Below are 18,631 nucleotides of genomic sequence, written 5' to 3' on the forward strand. Positions count from 1 at the left end.
GTTTTTGAATATTTTAATGATACAATTAGATATTTTTTTTTTATAAAATTATTATGAATATCTCTGTAGAAAGTTGAGGAGTTAGTACGTAAAGTTTCACTATTTTTCTACATATTTTGAACGTTTAAAAACTATTTTACAAGAATTAAACTATTTTCTCGACTCTCTTTTTTTTCTTTTTGGATGTCATTATATTTATGTACTCATTTACTAAGTGATTCATTGAACCAACAAAAAGATTTCTTATTTTGTTGGTATTGGCTATGTAGTCTATATGGTTAATTTATCTACTCTAACAAATAAAAAAAACATCAATTATTATTATTTTAATAAATGGAATCTTGTAGTATTTTGCATGTCAACTAATAATAATCCTGTATATAATACAATCAGTCATATTTTTCTATAATAATTGTTTTTTTAAAAAGAAAATAACATTTTATTATAAAAATTATTTTTTAACATTGTTATTTCTTGTTATGTTTTATCATAATCAATAAATAATTAAACAAACAACGTTATTATAAATAGGATCGAATGAAATAAAATTAAATGTAACCTAATATGATTCTCCTTGAACAACTATTTGCAGAATGTTTGTGGTGTTGTCTAACTTTCTCACTACAAAACAAATGAAAATAAATAGATTATTTTTATATATTGTAATTTAGATTAAAATATAAAAGTTTTATTATAATTATTTTTGTCAATATATGGTAGGGAACTATATGGTCCTAACTTATAGTGACTAAAATTAGTATTTTTTTTTTGTCTTGGATTATAATGTATGCTATTTATTCTTCTCATTTTAAAAAATATTTTATATCAGTTTATGTAAATATTTTTTTTATTGCATTTTCACAGGATTAAAAAAAAAACAGGAAAAAAATATGTCCTCCTAGTAGATTGATATTTTTTAAAAAATATTAAATGAAACGAAACTAAAACTTTCATTTTTTGTTGAGCAATAATTCGAGTAAATCTTGAATGAGTCCTACGAAAATTGAATCAAATAAACAAATTTGTATTCTATGTTTTCGACCTATATATTTCTATTCAATTTAAATTTTGGGTTTTTTCCCTAGTCCTATCACGAGTTATTTCAACTTTGTATCACCTGATATTCAAATATGGACTCGAAAATATTTTTCTTTACATAGCCCTTCTCACCTTATAAAATTGAAATTCATGAATATTTTTCGACTAACCTAACCTCTGCATCCCTCGGGAAGAGGCAAACAACGAAAATAAACTAGCACTACAAAGAAAAATAAGATCAGCTATGAACTTTGTCATCGTTCAATATTTCTCGCTAAATTGCTTATAACTAATAAAATTGTGACAATATGTTGCTAAATTAAATCAATAATAAATTTTGTTATTTAATTATAAAATTTATCTATCGTTAATTTCTAATCATATACACACGTCGGTAGAGTAAGAAATATAGAAGAGTTGTTCCAATATATTGTAACGGTATATGTGTGTATCAATTCTACAACTAGCCATTTTTCCTAATTTATTAATTATTTAGAAACAAAGAATGTAAGTATTTTCTATCAATATCAAACATTATAGCGGATCATAGTGCACATCTCATATTAAATTAAACTAAATACATGCCCATACCACTATACTAATATTTAATTTTAATTTGGACCACATTATCATATTGTGTAACGTAGGCAAGAGGCCTTAAATTAATTTAACCTCCAAACGAAAGAAGAAAGTTAGGGACTTCATAAACGGCATAATACGTGTATTGAACCCTAAATTTGATTTTAAGTTTCTTCAATTTTCATGATACACAAACAGACACTTAAACTGTTTAACTTTTAAATAAATAAACACATGAGTCCTACATGACATAATACGCGTTGTGATAAAAAATGACATGCAGGATGACATGTAGGACATGTGTGTTTGTTTGTTCAACTTTATACAAGTTTAAGTGTCTACTTGTGCCCACCAAAAGTTGAAGGGCATAAATGTGATTCGAATCCAAGTTAAAGGGCCTATTTATGTATTATACCCTTTATAAAAAAATACGTTTAGAATCAACAGTAAAAGCGTAATTTCCGCTTTTTGAGTTAAAATCTAAGATAAATTTGTGTTGGCCTAAATTCAAATCAGATAATATCTTAACAGTGAACCGAAATCATTAATTACTTATTTATTTATATATTTTGATAAATTATAATTAGTCATATTGTCATGCAATCATACATCTTTTTTTTCAAAGCTTATCCTCTAATTTCAGATAGAAAAAAAAGGGGCCCTGGGGAAGAATGAAGTTGAAGATTTTGACTAATTTTTGAACAATTTAATTTGTATTTACAAGTTGTATATATAGGGGTTGCACACGTATATCAATTATTGTGATTAAGACAATACAAAGGATGTCACTGAAAGCTACTTGCTTTGTCTCTTATATTATATTTGATTCGATGTAGAGTTCAAAATATCAGACATAATTTTACGTATATCATAAAATTTGATAATATATTGGATATAAAAATATTATAAACATCGAACTCATAAATAAATTTCTAAGCTTGTTTTTTTTTTCTTTAGGTACTTTAATTACGTCATTTTCCTATTGAATCATTGAACCATACATAAACTGTTCCTTTTAAACATCGTTAGTTAATTTTGATCGCTTTTTTACTGTGAATGTCTTCGATTGTGTTCTTACTGTAATATTTTCTGAGTGAAGAACGAAGACAAACTGTGTTAGTCTCATTTGTTTTCTAATGTGTTCAAATGACTTGAAGTTAAGCACAATTATTCTCGAACATTTTCACTATCAATTGGACTAATGAGTTTGAAACAAACACATGTATGCTCCATCAATACCCTTTAAAAATCTGGTTCCACATCAGCCAAGTGTGTTTATTTAAAAGGAACAAATTATGAGCGATTTAATAATTCAATAGGAAAATGACTACCTGAGAAAAAAAACCCCAACAAATTTAGAGATTTGTTTATGTATTTGACCTACTATAAAATTGCTAGTAAAGAGAATATTATAATATTATAAATTATTTTTGAAAGTGCTTTAATTTGATCTATCCAATTTCACCATGCAAAGTAGAAATTGATGATTGAACTAGCTTGTCAAGTTCATCATTTGATGTTTTTTTTTTTCAAGATAGAAGTTGTTTTTAATGTGATCCTTGAGTAGATGAAATGATTAAGCCAACCATAAAGTTGATTTACTCTTATCTACTGTAAGATAAAGAAAGTCATAAGAATCATGAAACAACACATAAAAACGAATTCAGAATTTTACTAGTTCAGCTAAATTAATTATTTCCGATTCAAAATATTTGATGTATATGTATACAATATTTATACCTATGACGCGGAGCCCGACTTAGTGTATTTATCCATCTATACACTTTGCAGATGTATATACGAGAAAAGCTAGTAGCTTTGGTGACCATAAATACTCGATTGATATGGATAACATCACACAATTAATCTTCAAATTCACCTATAAATAGTGATGGACTAATATAAACAAAAATTCACATTTAAACTAGAGGACATTTGTCACAAAGATTATATTTGATATACACATATTATACATAGAATCATAAATATATTATATATTCATCGCGTATTTTAAATTTAAACGGTCGGATGAACATATTCTAAAACAAATGGGCTTTATAATCATATTGAACATCAAAATGGGCTTTCTACAAATTCTGAAACAAATGTCAGGCCCATTGGCCCAAAAGAAATTTATATTTTCTGACTGACTTCAAAGATTTATAATTTTTTTTAAAATTTTTTTGCAGGATTTGAAGTTTGAATTATAGTGAAGTGGTTCCAATTTAGACTTAGCAAAAGGTAATAATCTAAATTTTAATTTGTCTTTTTTCATTTCTTTTATAAGTTAATATTACTTTTAGTTGATTATCATGTTTATAATAGTTCTTGATTCAACTGAATTTGCTTAGTTATGGGGTTTAAAGATTCTGCAAAAAAAAAAAAAAAAAAAATCAATTTGTTAATTCAATTTATATTTCATTTAATGATGTGATTAGGATCTCCAAGTTGAGTTTTTTTGCCTTTAAACAGTTGAAAAGATTGTACCTTTGCTCTAAGTTTAGAGGCAATTAAGCAAATTTGGGACTTTTTATGTGCTTGGTCATGTTTGAGCAAAGAATATGTATACAAATACAATAACAACATGTCCAGTGTAATCTCACAAATGGGGTTTCAGAGTGTAGAGTGTACGCAGACCTTACCCTTACCTCATAGATTTTCGATATAATAATGACCTGCTGAATTTTTTGGATTATGTTAAAATGCATATTCAGAGTGTGACAGTAGAAAATTGCAATAAGATAATGGGCTTGAATAAATAAGAGGTGATTTCTTTCACATGCCTAAGTCATTGTGGCAGAGTTATTCGGTATCTGTGTTGGTGGGAGGTGTAGTAGGTATGTGGTGGAATTAGTCGAGGTATGATTGAAATGCAATTTATATCTAGGGAACATGTGCCATGGATGTCTGTTTAGCTGTCATGGCCTTAGTATTGGAGCTGCTTATCGATGCTTGAATTTGGATAGACGAGATCCTAATGTATAAGTATATTGGCTGTCGATGATCTTGAAGTGTCATTGTACATTTTGTCTATCTTTAGCAGAATACGCGAATTAAACACTATCTGGTGTTGCATCAATCCCATTTTGACGGATATATTTATCCTAATTCCTATTTAGCCTAAAAAGATAGGAAATCTGATATGATTCACAGTAATATACTTGCAAACAGTTATATGTTTATCTATTCAGTGTAATGTCTTTTTACGTTTATGTTAATAACAAGTTCTTTGTCTGATATCCTCAAGCTCATTCTCTCGAACGTGTTAGAGGAAACTAGTTTCAGCGGACATTTGTATTGAAATGTCTGTCAGGGCAGTCGATGATTTGGAACTGATACATTTCAATTACAAAGTGGGAAATCATTTAGTTCATTCTGATCATATAAAATGTGTTTTCTCATAGTTTTCCGTTAAAACAATAGAATTATTGTACAATCTCTTTGTTGAAAACAGAACTTGTTAAAACGTTTGGTGATGCACAGATCTGTTAGTGCAATCGCTTCATTGAAAACAGAATGTGTACAGTTTGTACATGCTAATTATCCGAGGGAAGATATGCAGAGCTTACACCTAAAACCGGTCTTCTTTTTTGCTTGCTAGTATGATAATTAGTCCTAAGATTTGTCGTTTGCAGAAGTATGAAATAAGTACATTGTTCACAGAATCTTCATTTCAAGATGAAACACTAATATCTGATGTGTGATGCAGTATCAGTCTGGAGATAGACGATTCTGAAGAATGGATTCCGAGCTGGTACTACATACCGGTGGATGTCACTGTAAAAGAGTAAGATGGCAAGTCTATGCACCATCTAGCATCGTCGCGTGGGATTGTAACTGCTCTGACTGCTCCATGAGAAGAAACACACACTTCATAGTTCCCTCGGAGAGATTTGAACTTCTCGGAGACTCTAAGGAGTTCATCACAACCTATACATTCGGTACTCACACAGCTAAACACACCTTCTGCAAAGTTTGTGGCATAACTTCATTTTACATTCCACGATCGAATCCAGATGGAATAGCTGTTACTTTGAGGTGCGTTGATCCTGGTACGCTAACTCATGTTGAGATCAAATGTTTCGATGGACAGAATTGGGAAGGCTCGTACGAGCAAACTGGCATTGCTTCGTGCTCAAAGACAACAGATGAAGATTCAAAATGATATTGATTTTTCGGTTTGAAAGCCAGAAGTATAATGTAACACTTGATCAAGTTTTTCTTGATTCATCTTCTCTATCTGTTGTATACAAATTAGTATTGTTATAAGTTCAATTCATACTTAAAAATGATGTCAAGGGACATGTATTTTTATTCGGTAGAATGATTGATCGTTTCTTTTTTCTTTCAAGTTAAATGACGCGAATTTCATAGTCAACGATGCATTGTTTTATTTACTTATCTAAACTATTTCTCCATTTGTATTAAAGCACACATCGATATTGAGTTGGCCTACATGTGTTGTCGATTGAGAAAAAATATTTGGCCAACCTCAGAGTTCAAGTGTTTACTAATACAAAAGGAATGATAGCATAGATAGGTAAAAAGAAGAATAAATAGTTAAAGGTATAAAATTCGCAAATAAAATATAATAATTTAGGTATTTTTAAGCGATAATGCACAAGAAAACCCCTCAACCTATACTCGAAATTTCAGAGACACACTTCTACTATACTAAGGTCCTATTGCCCCCCTGAACTTATTTTAAAAGTAATTTTCTACCCCTTTTTAGCCTACGTGGCATTAGTTTGAAAAAAAAAGTCATCCATCGTTGGGCCCATAAGATAGTGCCACGTAGGTCGAAAAAAGGTAAAAAATTATTAATAAAATAAGTCCAGGGGTAATAGGACCTTAGTATAGTATAAGTGTGTCTCTAAGATTTCGGGCATAGGTTGAGGGGTACTTAGGCATTATCCCTATTTTTAACCTTCTAACCTTTTTTTTATTTATTATTATCATGAATTTTGTCTTGATACTATAATAAATAGTGAGGTTTTATACATTATCATAGAAATTTACTTCTAATTAATTATCTTGCAAGTAATCTGATTGCGTTAATATTTGTTTTCCTATCATTAGGCCGTAGAACTAATGCAATAATAATATATCTGATGTTATCTTATATGTGGATTCTGGGATAACACTACATACAAAAAAAATTCAAAAATATTTTCAAAGTTATTTTGAGGAAAATATTTGCATTGAAATATGAAAACAACTTTCTTGAATGAAGTACATATTACTAAATATAGTCATTTTATTTTATTTTTTATAAATAATCCTTTAATTATCGGAACAAGTTTTACATCGTTAATTTTGCGATTTTAAAGTTTGATATCTTAATTATTAAAAAAATAATGTATATATACCTTCAATAACGTATGACAAATAGATTCATATTTAATTCTTACCGTCTAACAAATAAAACCTATCTTGTGGAAAAATTTGCCTTACATTTTATATATTTTGATTTCTCATTCGATTTTCGATACACATATTGAATTATATTAGCTCTCTCTATCAAAAAAAATAAATTATATATTACTCAAATTCGAGACATTTGTTTAAAAAGTATTTGAGTTTTTATTATTCTTTATAAACCACTTTTTAAATTAGCAAAAAATTTAACCCTACATGCTAAAAATCTGGGAAAATAATTTTTTCTTTTTCCTGTCCACTGTATTTCAACTTCCTTCGTAGGGTTTTAGTTTGTGTTCCAACATTCACCACTCTTTCTCCTTTCTTCGAGGTATGCTTAATATTTTTCTACCTTTGTAATTTTTAGCTTCTGTATTATTTTCTTTGTTTTGCTATATGCATATTACATTCTTGATGCAATAATCTTTTATCTCCTAAATGGCAATAAGACCAGCAAGAAATCTTTTTTATCTGTATTTATCCAAGAATAATGTATCAAAGTTGAGATTTTTATCAGTTTCTAGTGGATTCCTGCATACCCATTTTGCAGAACCAAAAAAAGTTCAAGATTTTGATGTTTATGGACACAGAATACCAACCCCACCTCAGTTTTCATCTTTATGGTGTAATCAATGGAAAAAATTGAATCTTTTTCATTTTTATGGACACCCTTTTTCTACAGTGGTGGAAAATGGGGATAACGAATTAGAAGTTTGTGATGTGGATGTGGAAGAGAATGAGTGTGGAGATGGAGGATTAGGGTCTGAGAAAAGATTGAATTTTGTTCAAATAGCTAGTCGTGATCCGGTAGAAATATATAGGGAGCTTAGGGATGCTACCAAGTGTGAAAAGCAAACACGAGCTGATTGGGATACTTCGATTGAGATATTTAGATGTTTTGCTAAGTCTGGATGGGCTTCTAATCAGGCGCTAGCTGTGTATATTGGGGCTTCATTTTTTCCTACAGCAGCTCAGAAGTTCCGAAATTTTTTCTTTAAAAAGTGTAAGGTTGATGTTGTGAAGTACTTAGTGTCACTTGGTCCGTGTATTGAATCTGAGAAGTTTCTGTTTCCGATCTTTGTGGAGTTCTGCTTAGAGGAGTTTCCTGATGAGATTAAGAACTTCCGGAAAATGGTTGAGTCGGCGGATTTGACAAAACCTCATACTTGGTTTCCATTTGCCAGGGCGATGAAACGCAAGATCATATATCACTGTGGTCCCACTAATAGTGGTAAAACATATAATGCATTGCAAAGTTTCATGGAAGCAAAGAAGGGTATATATTGTAGTCCTCTAAGATTGTTGGCTATGGAAGTTTTCGATAAAGTGAATGGATTAGGGGTATACTGTAGTCTTCTTACAGGGCAGGAGAAGAAGCATGTCCCATTTTCTAATCACATTGCTTGCACGGTTGAGATGGTTTCGACTGATGAGATGTATGATGTAGCAGTTATTGATGAAATCCAAATGATGGCGGACACACATAGAGGTTATGCATGGACGAGGGCTCTACTAGGATTAAAAGCTGATGAGATACATGTTTGTGGAGATCCAAGTGTTTTGAATATTGTTCGCAAAGTCTGTTCTGAAACTGGGGATGAGTTGGTAGAACAGCATTATGAGAGGTTTAAGCCATTGGTGGTTGAAGCAAAGACCCTTTTAGGTGATCTCACGAAAGTGAAGTCCGGGGACTGTGTTGTTGCCTTTTCAAGAAGAGAGATATTTGAAGTAAAATTGGCGATTGAGAAGCATTCTAATCACCGTTGTTGTGTAATTTATGGTGCCTTACCACCAGAGACACGACGACAGCAAGCTACCTTATTTAACGATCCAAACAATGAGTTTGATGTCTTGGTTGCCAGTGACGCAGTCGGAATGGGTTTAAACCTAAACATTCGGAGAATCATCTTCTATACCTTGTCGAAGTACAACGGTGACCGGATTGTTCCTGTTCCTGCATCACAGGTGAAGCAGATTGCTGGAAGAGCTGGTCGAAGAGGAAGTCGCTATCCTGAAGGACTAGCAACCACTTTGCAGCTGGAGGATTTAGACTACTTAATTGAGTGTCTGAAGAAGCCATTTGAAGAAGTTAACAAAGTTGGGCTCTTTCCTTTCTATGAGCAGGTGGAGTTATTTGCGGGGCAAATTTGTAACTCTACATTCGCCGAGCTGCTTGATAGATTTGGTGAAAATTGCCGTTTGGATGGTTCTTACTTCTTGTGCCAGTATAACCACATAAAAAAGATAGCTAATATGCTGGAGAAAGTTCAAGGATTATCTCTTGAAGATCGTTTCAATTTTTGCTTTGCCCCTGTTAACATTAGAGACCCAAAAGCAATGTACCATCTTCTGAAGTTTGCTTCATCGTATGCACAAGCACTGCCTGTTAATATAGCAATGGGTATGCCAAATTGTTCTGCTCGTAATGATTCAGAGCTCTTGGATCTTGAGACTAAGCACCAAGTGTTGTCCATGTACATGTGGTTATCTAATCATTTTGAGGGGGAGAAGTTTCCATATTTCAAAAAGGCCGAGGCAATGGCAACAGGGATTGCTGAGTTACTAGGTGAATCACTTGCAAATGCTCGTTGGAAACCAGAGTCGAGGAATGGGAAACAACAAAAAGTGGTAAAGAAAGACCAAGGTCAGTTGTTAACTAATTATAGTGAATCCCTCTTCCCCCCTTTTTTTATTTCTTTATTGACTCCATATCAGCGAGCATGAAGTTTCTAATTATAAAAAAGAATACCCAAATGACCTCTATGTCATATGCATGGATCTAGGTCCACCCCCCAATTGTCAGAGGCAATTATTACCTGTTCTTTGGATTTGTTACAATAACCTAGACGTCAGTTGTCAGTTACTTACGTAGAGACTTTAGATTTGTGCAAGCGTGTCAATGAGGTGATTGCCATTTCAGCTCTTCATCCTTAATCCTCATTGAAGTACTAAAAATGGAAGGTATTAATTTCTGGTTCTGTAACTGGTGCATAGAAAGGATTTAATCCATTTTCCGCGAGGAGAAAGTAATTTTGTTATGTCAATAGAACAAATTTACATGGTTATTGGCATGGAAGGTTGCACAGCTAAAGAAAATTGTAGGACTGCTTCACTGGTGGTACCACAGTGATGTCCTGTTGAAACAGATGGGTAAAATTATAAAATAGCATAACAAACCCTTTTTTTATTAAAAAAAACGGCGGTGTCTGAGCCACAGCTTGTGCACACCTAGAGTATTCCATGGTACCAAAGTGATGTCCTGTTGAAACTGATAGGTACTGTGATGAGCATAATAGTCTTTTTTTTAAAAATCACGGTGGTGTCCAGACCAGCCTGTGCGCACCTCGACTATTCTACATGGAACCACCTATTCCCACCAACACATGTACTATGATGATAGCTTAATAGTACTGTTATGAGACGAGGGAAGATGTTACCAGTTGGTTTCTTGTTCCCTGTACTGCATGCCATGCTTCCAAACACCTATGTTGCTTTAACTCTCAAAAAAATATTGCCACACTGGTGTCATACTCCAACAGTGAACTATGTTTGGATGATGTAACACACCTGACAACATTTTTGAAGAGTCTGAGCAACCTAGCCAAAGACCAAAGATATCTGCATCTTACATGAGCCTGAATCTTATTTTAAGTATACTGCATGAAGAGATGATAGGTTGACGAGGTGCATTGAAGTCTTTGCTTAACCTCAATCATCTCAAAATGTACTCCTCATATACAAGTCGAAAGGCTTTGAGGTTTTTTTTTAATAACCGAGAAATCCACCTGTGATTTGCGCCCTCTGGACCAATCACAGCCTTCTAAACTTGGTGGATAATGGGCCCGCCCCTCTACCCTTCTCCACTTAATACCGGGCTTCGTTTGCATGGTGTGCGGCTTGAACCTGCGACCTAAGTCACAAATCCTCCTCCTTTTGCCATTCGAACTAGGCCTTGGGGGCAAAGGCTTTGAGGGCTTTTTGCCAATGTTTTGCTATTTAAACAATTCACAGTTTTAATTATGTTTTTTATATCCTTCTTTCATCTTATTACCTTACGTGACCATGTTCAACAATATATGTATTTTCCCTGCGAGAGCCAATCCTAAGATATCATGAACTTGCATATTAATTTGGTTCCTTTTACAGGAGAAACCAAGGAACAGCTTTGTCTCAACACCAGCAGCCACAGAAGATTGCAGCATGATACTGCTGGTTTAGCGCTTCGTGTCCCATAGACTAATACGGGCGTCCAAGCAAAGCAGGAAGTCTTGTACAGCTCCCAGATACAGCAGACTAGAATTAGAATCATAACCAGGAAGAAGAGGCAAGTTTCATCCAAATGTTATCGTGTTTAGGTCCTTTTGGAGGATGCATAATTTTTGTCCTTGAACTCGCTCATGTTTAGTCTTGATGCATCATGTTTATTAAAGGATTGAAAGATTCAGAAGAAAAGTTATCGGTGCTGATTGTTGGCTTCACTTGTACTAGACTGACCTGTTCAATCATAAACTACAGGAGTGAAGCTGGAGACTTGACGACTATAAGAGTTTGTGATTCCAACACATAGAAGCTGCGTCAAAATCTAGCAACATCAAGCAAGAGATAGATTCAAGATTTGAACTTGACGTGTTTAGCCTTTTATATAGTTAGAGCTGTACTCATTGTACTACAATCATGAGTTGAATTTCATATTTTTTTTGAAATTTAGTGGTTATTCATTCATATAAATGATGCATCTGATGTGAGAATCGAGCGGTGGAGGATTCTGATGCGTAGTATGTTTGTTTTGTTAGGTGAGCTATGATATCTTAGTTAAAACTATTGGCTGAGTCTTTTATGTTGTATTGTGTATATCATGCATATGAGACCAAGGGAATTTTTTTGTACTATTTCAGGTCCTATATCAAAGAATAATGACTATTAGTCTAGTCTTTTCCTTTTAAGGTATTTGTCTTTGCCTTCTGCCTATTCTGGTATTTGATATGTGTGCATTAAGGTGTTTTCAAGCTTGTATGAAGTGAAATTGTTCCACACACTTAACATTTACAAACGCTTGTAGAATTCGAATATTGTATGGCTAGTGAAGATATAATTACTTGCACTCAATGTTTACATCAAATCATAATTGAGTCACATTGCCTCATTCTAACTTACTTCCTTCTTCCTCATCATCTCTTAGAAAGCCTACACCATGTCGAAACTGTTTGGCTCATTTCAATGTTCGTCAGTGGACACATTTCATATTTCATTTTCTCCAAAGTATGCCTAGATACTCTTCAAATTGAGCTTTTACTTGACTACAAATATGAAATAAAAAAGTACTAGTTAATGGATGATATATTTCTCCATTGTGCTGAATTGATATGAAAGTCTTATTATGTTAGAAAAGAGTTTCTCCAGTTTCATATATTTGTGCTGAGAATGAATTTCAGTTTTGTCCAACCTTAGTGTGGAAAACTCAACAATCACAGCAAACCTGCTTGATTAAATTACAGAAAAAAGTACAAACTAGAGATCCAAGTTGTTGGTGCCATTTATGAGGACATTCACTGTGGCACATCAATTTACAGTCTTCTCTGCTCTCTTCTTTTGATCTCAATACAAAAAAAACCCATCAACTTTAAAACTGATAACACTGGCAGGAAAAAGTGAATGGAAGAAACTTATTACAGGTACCGATACCCGATGCTCATTTCTTTAGCAAGGCACTACACTGAGCCATAATCTTTGATGCCCTAGTAATTGCATCAGTCATGTAGAAATTCTCCACGGCAGGTGTGAATGGAGTTGCACTTACTTTTTGGCTGACTTCAGGTCTCAAAGAAGTTGAGAATGTGGCTGGTTGTCTCTCATCCACTTCTAGGAGATTTGGTGCTACTGTCTTAATTCGAGATCGGATTGCACCTAGACTATCATAGGGTAATGCGACACCTGCCACTTCAGACAGCGCTCTTACTATCTTCCAATCATCCCTGGCGTCGCCAACAGTGGGAACTGCTGGCATTGTGATCTGAGCGCATCCTTCTGTGTTTTCATATATTCCTTCTTTCTCTGTGAAAGCAGATGCTGGCAAAATGACATTTGCACGATACACACCGCGATCACCATGGTGACCTTGGTAAACCACAAAGGCATCATCTGGAAGTTTGTCCAAGTTCACATCATCAGCACCCATCAAATATACAAACTTTGCAGACTCAATGCATTTATCAGATTCAGGCACAAGTCCAAGATCAAGAGCGGCAGCTTGGGCAGCATTCAGAAGCAAAACATTTAGTCCATTCCAATCAGGTCTCACGACATTATTGTTCTTTGCAATTGTGTCAACGGCAGCAAAGACAGCATCCTTATCATCTCGATCAAACACACCAGCACCGACGATGATCACTGGGTTCTTAGCATTTTTGAGAGCTGAGGAAAATGGATGGCTTCCCTTGGCAATTTCAACTAGTGTTTGAGGGTCTGTTCCAAGATGTTCATGATCATAGTTGAAATCAGCAGCAGGCCCAACATAACCTACCTTAGCATTTGTAGCTTTAACTGTTTTGCGGATTCTGGCGTTCACCATAGCAGCTTCCACTCTTGGCTGGAAAATTCAAGACAATAGTAGCCAATAATTAATAGAGCATGAGAATAACAGATACACAGCTTGCTAAAGGTAATAAATTCCTAATAAACAAATGTACAATGTTGTCCTCAATGGAGCTATCATAAATCTTTATCACACTTCTGAATATCATCCATGTGATTCGCAAAATTAGGCTAGCCAATTCAACAACATTTTGATCCTTCAACAATTAACTTAAGTAGCCAAACCATCAACTAGTCTAATAATTAGCACACCCAGTAGAAGTCAAATTTCATTCCCGGAGAATTAACAAGAGGACTAGTTTCCCTCTTATCATTAGTTAGAGAAGGATGAGCTGGTTTCATCAATGGCAATCATGTATAATCTAAATTTAGACACCCTTCCCCCTCAAAAGGACCCCCAGAGATTGTTTGTACTGTACTTGGGAACAGGGAAAAGGGTAGGCATGGAACAGAAACTAAAAATGAATGATCATGGAGTTTTTCCATCCACTATGCACATATAGAAGAGATCAAGCGACAACCCTTTTCCAAATTATAACCATGAAAAAGGATTGCAAACATTTACCTGGGTTCCAACCAAGAGGAAAGCATCTGCTTTCTCCAAGCCACTAATGCTGGTATTCATAATATATCCAGAACGAAGGTCAGCATTTGGACTCATGCCATTTCCTTCACAAAAGATGTTGTTTGACCCCATTTTGTTCAAAAGATCTTTCAGTGCCATCATGGATTCTGCGTCAGACAGTTTTCCTGCAACACCAACAATTTCCTCTGGCTTAATTTGATGCATGACTTCAGCAACAATAGCTAGGGCATCCCGCCAGCTCACTGCCTGAAATCGTCCATCAGCACCACGGATCATGGGGTCATTGAGCCTTTGCCTCTTCAGACCATCATAAAAGAATCGTGTTTTGTCTGATATCCATTCTTCATTGATGTCCTGTGCCATTATGTGCATTAACTCACTCTTTTAATTTACAAAATCAAAAGCAAAGGAAAAACAGAGAAAATACTAATTCTGAAACTACAACTAAGAATTTAGTATACTGGTAATTAGAAGTATCTACATCAAGGAGTACAAAAATAAAACATTTTCAGAAGAGAAAACACAAAAAAGAGAAATGATCAAGGGGTCCAAATCATATCAAGGCAGCATTTAGTCGTATTTACTCTTCTTCCTTCCGCTGCAGGTCGTATATGCTTTTCTTCAATAGTACAGTGCAATGGCCGAGTGTGAAATAGACATACTTGCAGCAGCAGTTGGCTGAAAATGTGAATGTGAAGGGCGAGATATGTGAATGTGAAGAGCAGAAGGATGGGGAAAATGAAGTCTACCACCTTATAAAAATCATTTTGATACAATACATCATCAACCTATATTTTGCTAATTACACCTTGTAATCAGGTGCAGCCTCTTCACATTGGCTGCTCTTTTCAAAAACAAAAACTCCTCTTACTAAACTATTCAGCACAAATTATCAAATTTTGATCTAAACCGAAAACAAGAAAAAGTAGAGCCTAGGCAACACTAAGCTAATGCACAAACACACTGGCAAAGCAGAAGTCAGGTCCAAATTTAAATCAGCTCTAAAGCTTGGGCTACCCTGAAACATTTAAAACTTGAATGACTTCCCAACTAGAAAAAAATGCAGGAACTGGAGACACACAGGTGATCCTCGTAAATAAGATAATCTACCAAATATAAGCATGACTACTCAGTTCAGAGGGGATAAAATAAGAGCTCCAATAAAATACAGTACCTCATTTAATCGTGGTACAACACGCATGACCTCCGGACCTCTACTATCAATTCGGATGTTAGAACCAACAGCATCAGTCACATCAATGCTTTCGGTGCCCTTTAGCTCCCAATTTCTGGCTTTGAAGGCAAAAGGTTTTGATGTAAGGGCTCCTACTGGACATATATCAATCACGTTCCCTGAAAGCTCACTTGTCATAAGCTTTTCAACATAAGTTCCAATTTCTTCTCCACTACCACGACCCAACATTCCAAGGTCCTCCACTCCAGCTACTTCTGATGCAAACCTGACACACCTGTTTCACAAGCAGGCCAATAATCAGAGCATACTGTGCTAGAGATATAAAATGTACTCAAGCAAGTCTTTCCTATTCCTCCTGTAAAAAGCTTAAACCTAATATATATTTGCTATACTCAATCTCTCATACATGTTCTGAAGTTTTTTTAAAGCTGTATTAACAAAGAGGACAAATTTTGAGGTTTATCAGTGGAAAGGAATAACTCAAGAAGGCAGAAGCATGTCAGAGATATGAAAGAGCCAGTGGCAAATTGTTCTGTTGTAGGGTGATATAACCACAAAATATGAATGTTAACATCCCACAAATTATGCAGTATAGGAGTGAATTGGGGACGATAGACCGGCAATTTCTGCTAAGCTATTGGCACTTATAACATGCCAATGTCCACGAAAATCATCACTCCCATCTTATCAGGCTACCTCTTCATTTTATTTTACTTTTTGGGGGAGGGGGATAAGGTATTAGGCTCTCTCTTCTTCTGACTATTCTTAATTAGAAATCACATGCACAAGGGACGAGCATTCAAATGATTTCCTGCTCTAACTTGCAAGTTTTTCTCATGAGATTTGGGGAACATAAAAAGATACAATATTGACGGTTGGTTATGTTACATCAAAAAGTTGTGCATACGATTCAGATTCAGGATGCAGGTATGTAAATATCCAGTATACATCTGTACCCTTTTTACCCTTTTTTGCTATTTTTTAATCTATTATAAACCTGCAAAATGTAACTATACTTGAGTGACACCAGTATCAAGATACATCAATGCACATGAAGCATCCGTGTAGCATGGACGGTTCACGGTTGGCCTGCCACACCTTAAACAATATTTATCAAGTTTTGGTTTAAGGTTGATTTCTAAACTTCCATTTCCATGAGAAATTGAACCACACAAATTTTATGTTTAGCAAAAAGCACTAGGATAAGTAAGGATCAAACACAGACCTTGTACACTGGATGCACCGGGTCATCACAGTCTTCACCAATGGACCCAAATTCTTGTCAACCACAGATCTCTTCATTTCAGTGAAACGCCCGCGGTCGGATCCAAAGGCCATAGATTGATCCTGGAGATCACATTCTCCTCCCTGATCACAAATTGGGCAATCAAGTGGATGATTCATAAGCAAGAACTCCATAACTCCTTCACGAGCCTTTTTGGCAATAGGTGTATCTGTCTTGATCTTCATTCCTGTAAGCGTACCCTCCAGATAAATTTGCAAGACTCGACACTAATGTAAATCCAAGGAACAGATGGCAAACCAAAACAATGAAAAATGCCAATAATAACTCAACAATAACTACAAATAGGATCAGCCTTCATGAAAACTATAAAATGACAAGCAACAATGAAGTAAAGTGAAATGCACAACAGGTCAAGATGTTACTAACCCAAAGAAAATACCTACAGAATATTGAAAATACCAGCTTCCCATAATTCTTCAGAAAAGGGAAACTGAAGAAAATAGAAACTTGTGTTTTGACAAGACTCAATCAACATTTCTGAAGTACTGATACAATGCATGCAATATCACCACTCGGACTCTCGAGCAAACAAGCTCAAATGAACATATCATTAGCCCATAATATATGGTTTGGTTAACTACAGCTGTAACATGAAAAGACTTTACTTTTATGGTTTCTTTTTCCTAGGATCAAATGACCGGCCGTTTACTGTTGACTATTAATGCAGCTATAGAATTGCACACGCGGGGACTCTGTAGATCATGAGTTTGATGCATATACAAAGCCTCTTTTGCAGAAATGCAATGGTAATACTTCAGTTGGTTCTCAATTAATACAACTATATAATTGCACACACAGGGACACTGTAGATCATGAGTTTGATGCATATACACAGCCTCTTTTGCAGAAATGCAATGGGGATACTTCAGTTGGTTCTCCATTAATACAACTATAGATATGCACACATGGGGTTTCTGTAGTTCACGAGTTTGATGCATATACACAGCCTCTTTTGCAGAACTTCAGTTGGTTTTCAATTAAGACAAGCAGCACTAGTCCACTATTACTACTCAAAATAAAATCTTTCACAAGAACATGATTACCATTACCATCCTATATAGTCTACTTCACTTAAGCACCAGTGTTAATTTGGAAAGCTCTCTTTTTTACCATAGGGAGTCCAAATAGAACTGAATGGATATTGAGGATAGATAAAGCTAACGTTTTTGAGAGCTTAAATAAGCAATTAAAACATTAAATTGAGCATAAAAATACAAATACAAATCTAGATCAATAAACTATGGCGATACCTGGAAGTGCAGGCATGGCACAAGAAGCAACAGGCTTAGGAGATTTCTCAACCTCCACAAGACACATTCTGCAATTTCCAGCAATAGAAAGTCGGCTATGATAACAGAATCTCGGAATGTCAACTCCGGCAATTTCACAAGCCTGAAGCACAGTCATACCCTTAGGGATTTTGACCGGGTACCCATCAACGAAAACCTCAATAACATCATCCGGATTGGGTAAATGAACTCGAGCACCACCAACTGGGTTTCTCTTCGGAAGATCTGATGGTGCGTCCGCAGCTGCTGCTGCGGCGGCGGCAGCATCGGCGTTTTTGAGCTCCGGCGTGGAGACGATGGTGCGGGTAGAGTTTCGAATGATTCTAGAAGATCGTAGGGCTCGAGAAGCGAGTAACCCTAATCCCATTGCGATTGATCTTCAGTTATTCGAATGGAGAAATGGAGAGAGTAAATTTGTTTTTGGAGTGTGGAGAGCAGATGTGCTACGTTTTTGTTTCCATGGAGCAGGGAAATTTGATTGGGGATGGAGTTCGGGTCGGGTTATGAGATTTGGGCTTGAAGTAAATGGGCCTTTTAGTTTTTGGGCGTTCAAATATACCCGAATCTCCAAAATGAGTGAACTTTTAATTTCGACTTATTTACATCAACGTCATAATCAAAATCAGAAT

The 18,631-nt window shown here is 35.0% G+C and overlaps 3 protein-coding genes across 5 annotated transcripts; 2 read left to right on the forward strand and 1 right to left on the reverse strand.

The window, feature by feature from the left end:
• The first annotated feature begins 3,726 nt into the window (after positions 1-3,726).
• On the forward strand, positions 3,727-5,995 carry LOC101262678 (uncharacterized). Its single transcript, XM_004250152.5, has 2 exons — positions 3,727-3,858; positions 5,327-5,995. The coding sequence occupies exon 2, from the start codon at positions 5,357-5,359 to the stop codon at positions 5,780-5,782; it is 426 nt and encodes a 141-aa protein (XP_004250200.1). The 5' UTR covers positions 3,727-3,858; positions 5,327-5,356; the 3' UTR covers positions 5,783-5,995.
• Positions 5,996-7,109: 1,114 nt separating this feature from the next.
• LOC101262978 (DExH-box ATP-dependent RNA helicase DExH18, mitochondrial) lies at positions 7,110-11,978 on the forward strand. Of its 3 annotated transcripts, none has more exons than XR_738371.4 (3): positions 7,110-9,679; positions 11,182-11,359; positions 11,551-11,978. XR_738371.4 is itself a non-coding variant. In XM_010314389.4 (2 exons), exons 1-2 carry the CDS (start codon positions 7,474-7,476, stop codon positions 11,268-11,270), a joined length of 2,295 nt encoding a protein of 764 aa, XP_010312691.1. In that variant the 5' UTR covers positions 7,199-7,473; the 3' UTR covers positions 11,271-11,978. The 3 variants fall into 3 exon arrangements, 1 of the variants encoding a protein (XP_010312691.1); XR_011212512.1 differs by having other exon boundaries at positions 7,290-9,679; positions 11,466-11,978; XM_010314389.4 differs by having other exon boundaries at positions 7,199-9,679; positions 11,182-11,978.
• Positions 11,979-12,500: 522 nt separating this feature from the next.
• On the reverse strand, positions 12,501-18,571 carry LOC101263481 (NADH dehydrogenase [ubiquinone] iron-sulfur protein 1, mitochondrial). Its single transcript, XM_004250155.5, has 5 exons — positions 17,964-18,571; positions 16,633-16,879; positions 15,387-15,681; positions 14,192-14,566; positions 12,501-13,621 (listed from the first exon to the last, which is right to left on the reverse strand). Exons 1-5 carry the CDS (start codon positions 18,367-18,369, stop codon positions 12,725-12,727), a joined length of 2,220 nt encoding a protein of 739 aa, XP_004250203.1. The 5' UTR covers positions 18,370-18,571; the 3' UTR covers positions 12,501-12,724.
• Positions 18,572-18,631: the final 60 nt, after the last annotated feature.

The sequence above is a fragment of the Solanum lycopersicum genome, chromosome 11 (assembly GCF_036512215.1).
Source record: "Solanum lycopersicum chromosome 11, SLM_r2.1".
NCBI classification, from domain to species: Eukaryota; Viridiplantae; Streptophyta; class Magnoliopsida; order Solanales; family Solanaceae; genus Solanum; species Solanum lycopersicum.

Coding starts and splice junctions, on each gene's coding strand:
- LOC101262978 (XM_010314389.4), top strand. CDS start 7,474: ATGGCAATAAGACCAGCAAGAAATCTTTTTTATCTGTATTTATCCAAG. Junction 9,680..11,181: donor AGTGGTAAAGAAAGACCAAG/GTCAGTTGTTAA, acceptor TTCCTTTTACAG/GAGAAACCAAGGAACAGCTT.
- LOC101263481 (XM_004250155.5), bottom strand. CDS start 18,369: ATGGGATTAGGGTTACTCGCTTCTCGAGCCCTACGATCTTCTAGAATC. Junction 15,682..16,632: donor CGGTGCATCCAGTGTACAAG/GTCTGTGTTTGA, acceptor CTTGTGAAACAG/GTGTGTCAGGTTTGCATCAG. Junction 14,567..15,386: donor TTGTACCACGATTAAATGAG/GTACTGTATTTT, acceptor ATAATGGCACAG/GACATCAATGAAGAATGGAT.
- LOC101262678 (XM_004250152.5), top strand. CDS start 5,357: ATGGATTCCGAGCTGGTACTACATACCGGTGGATGTCACTGTAAAAGA.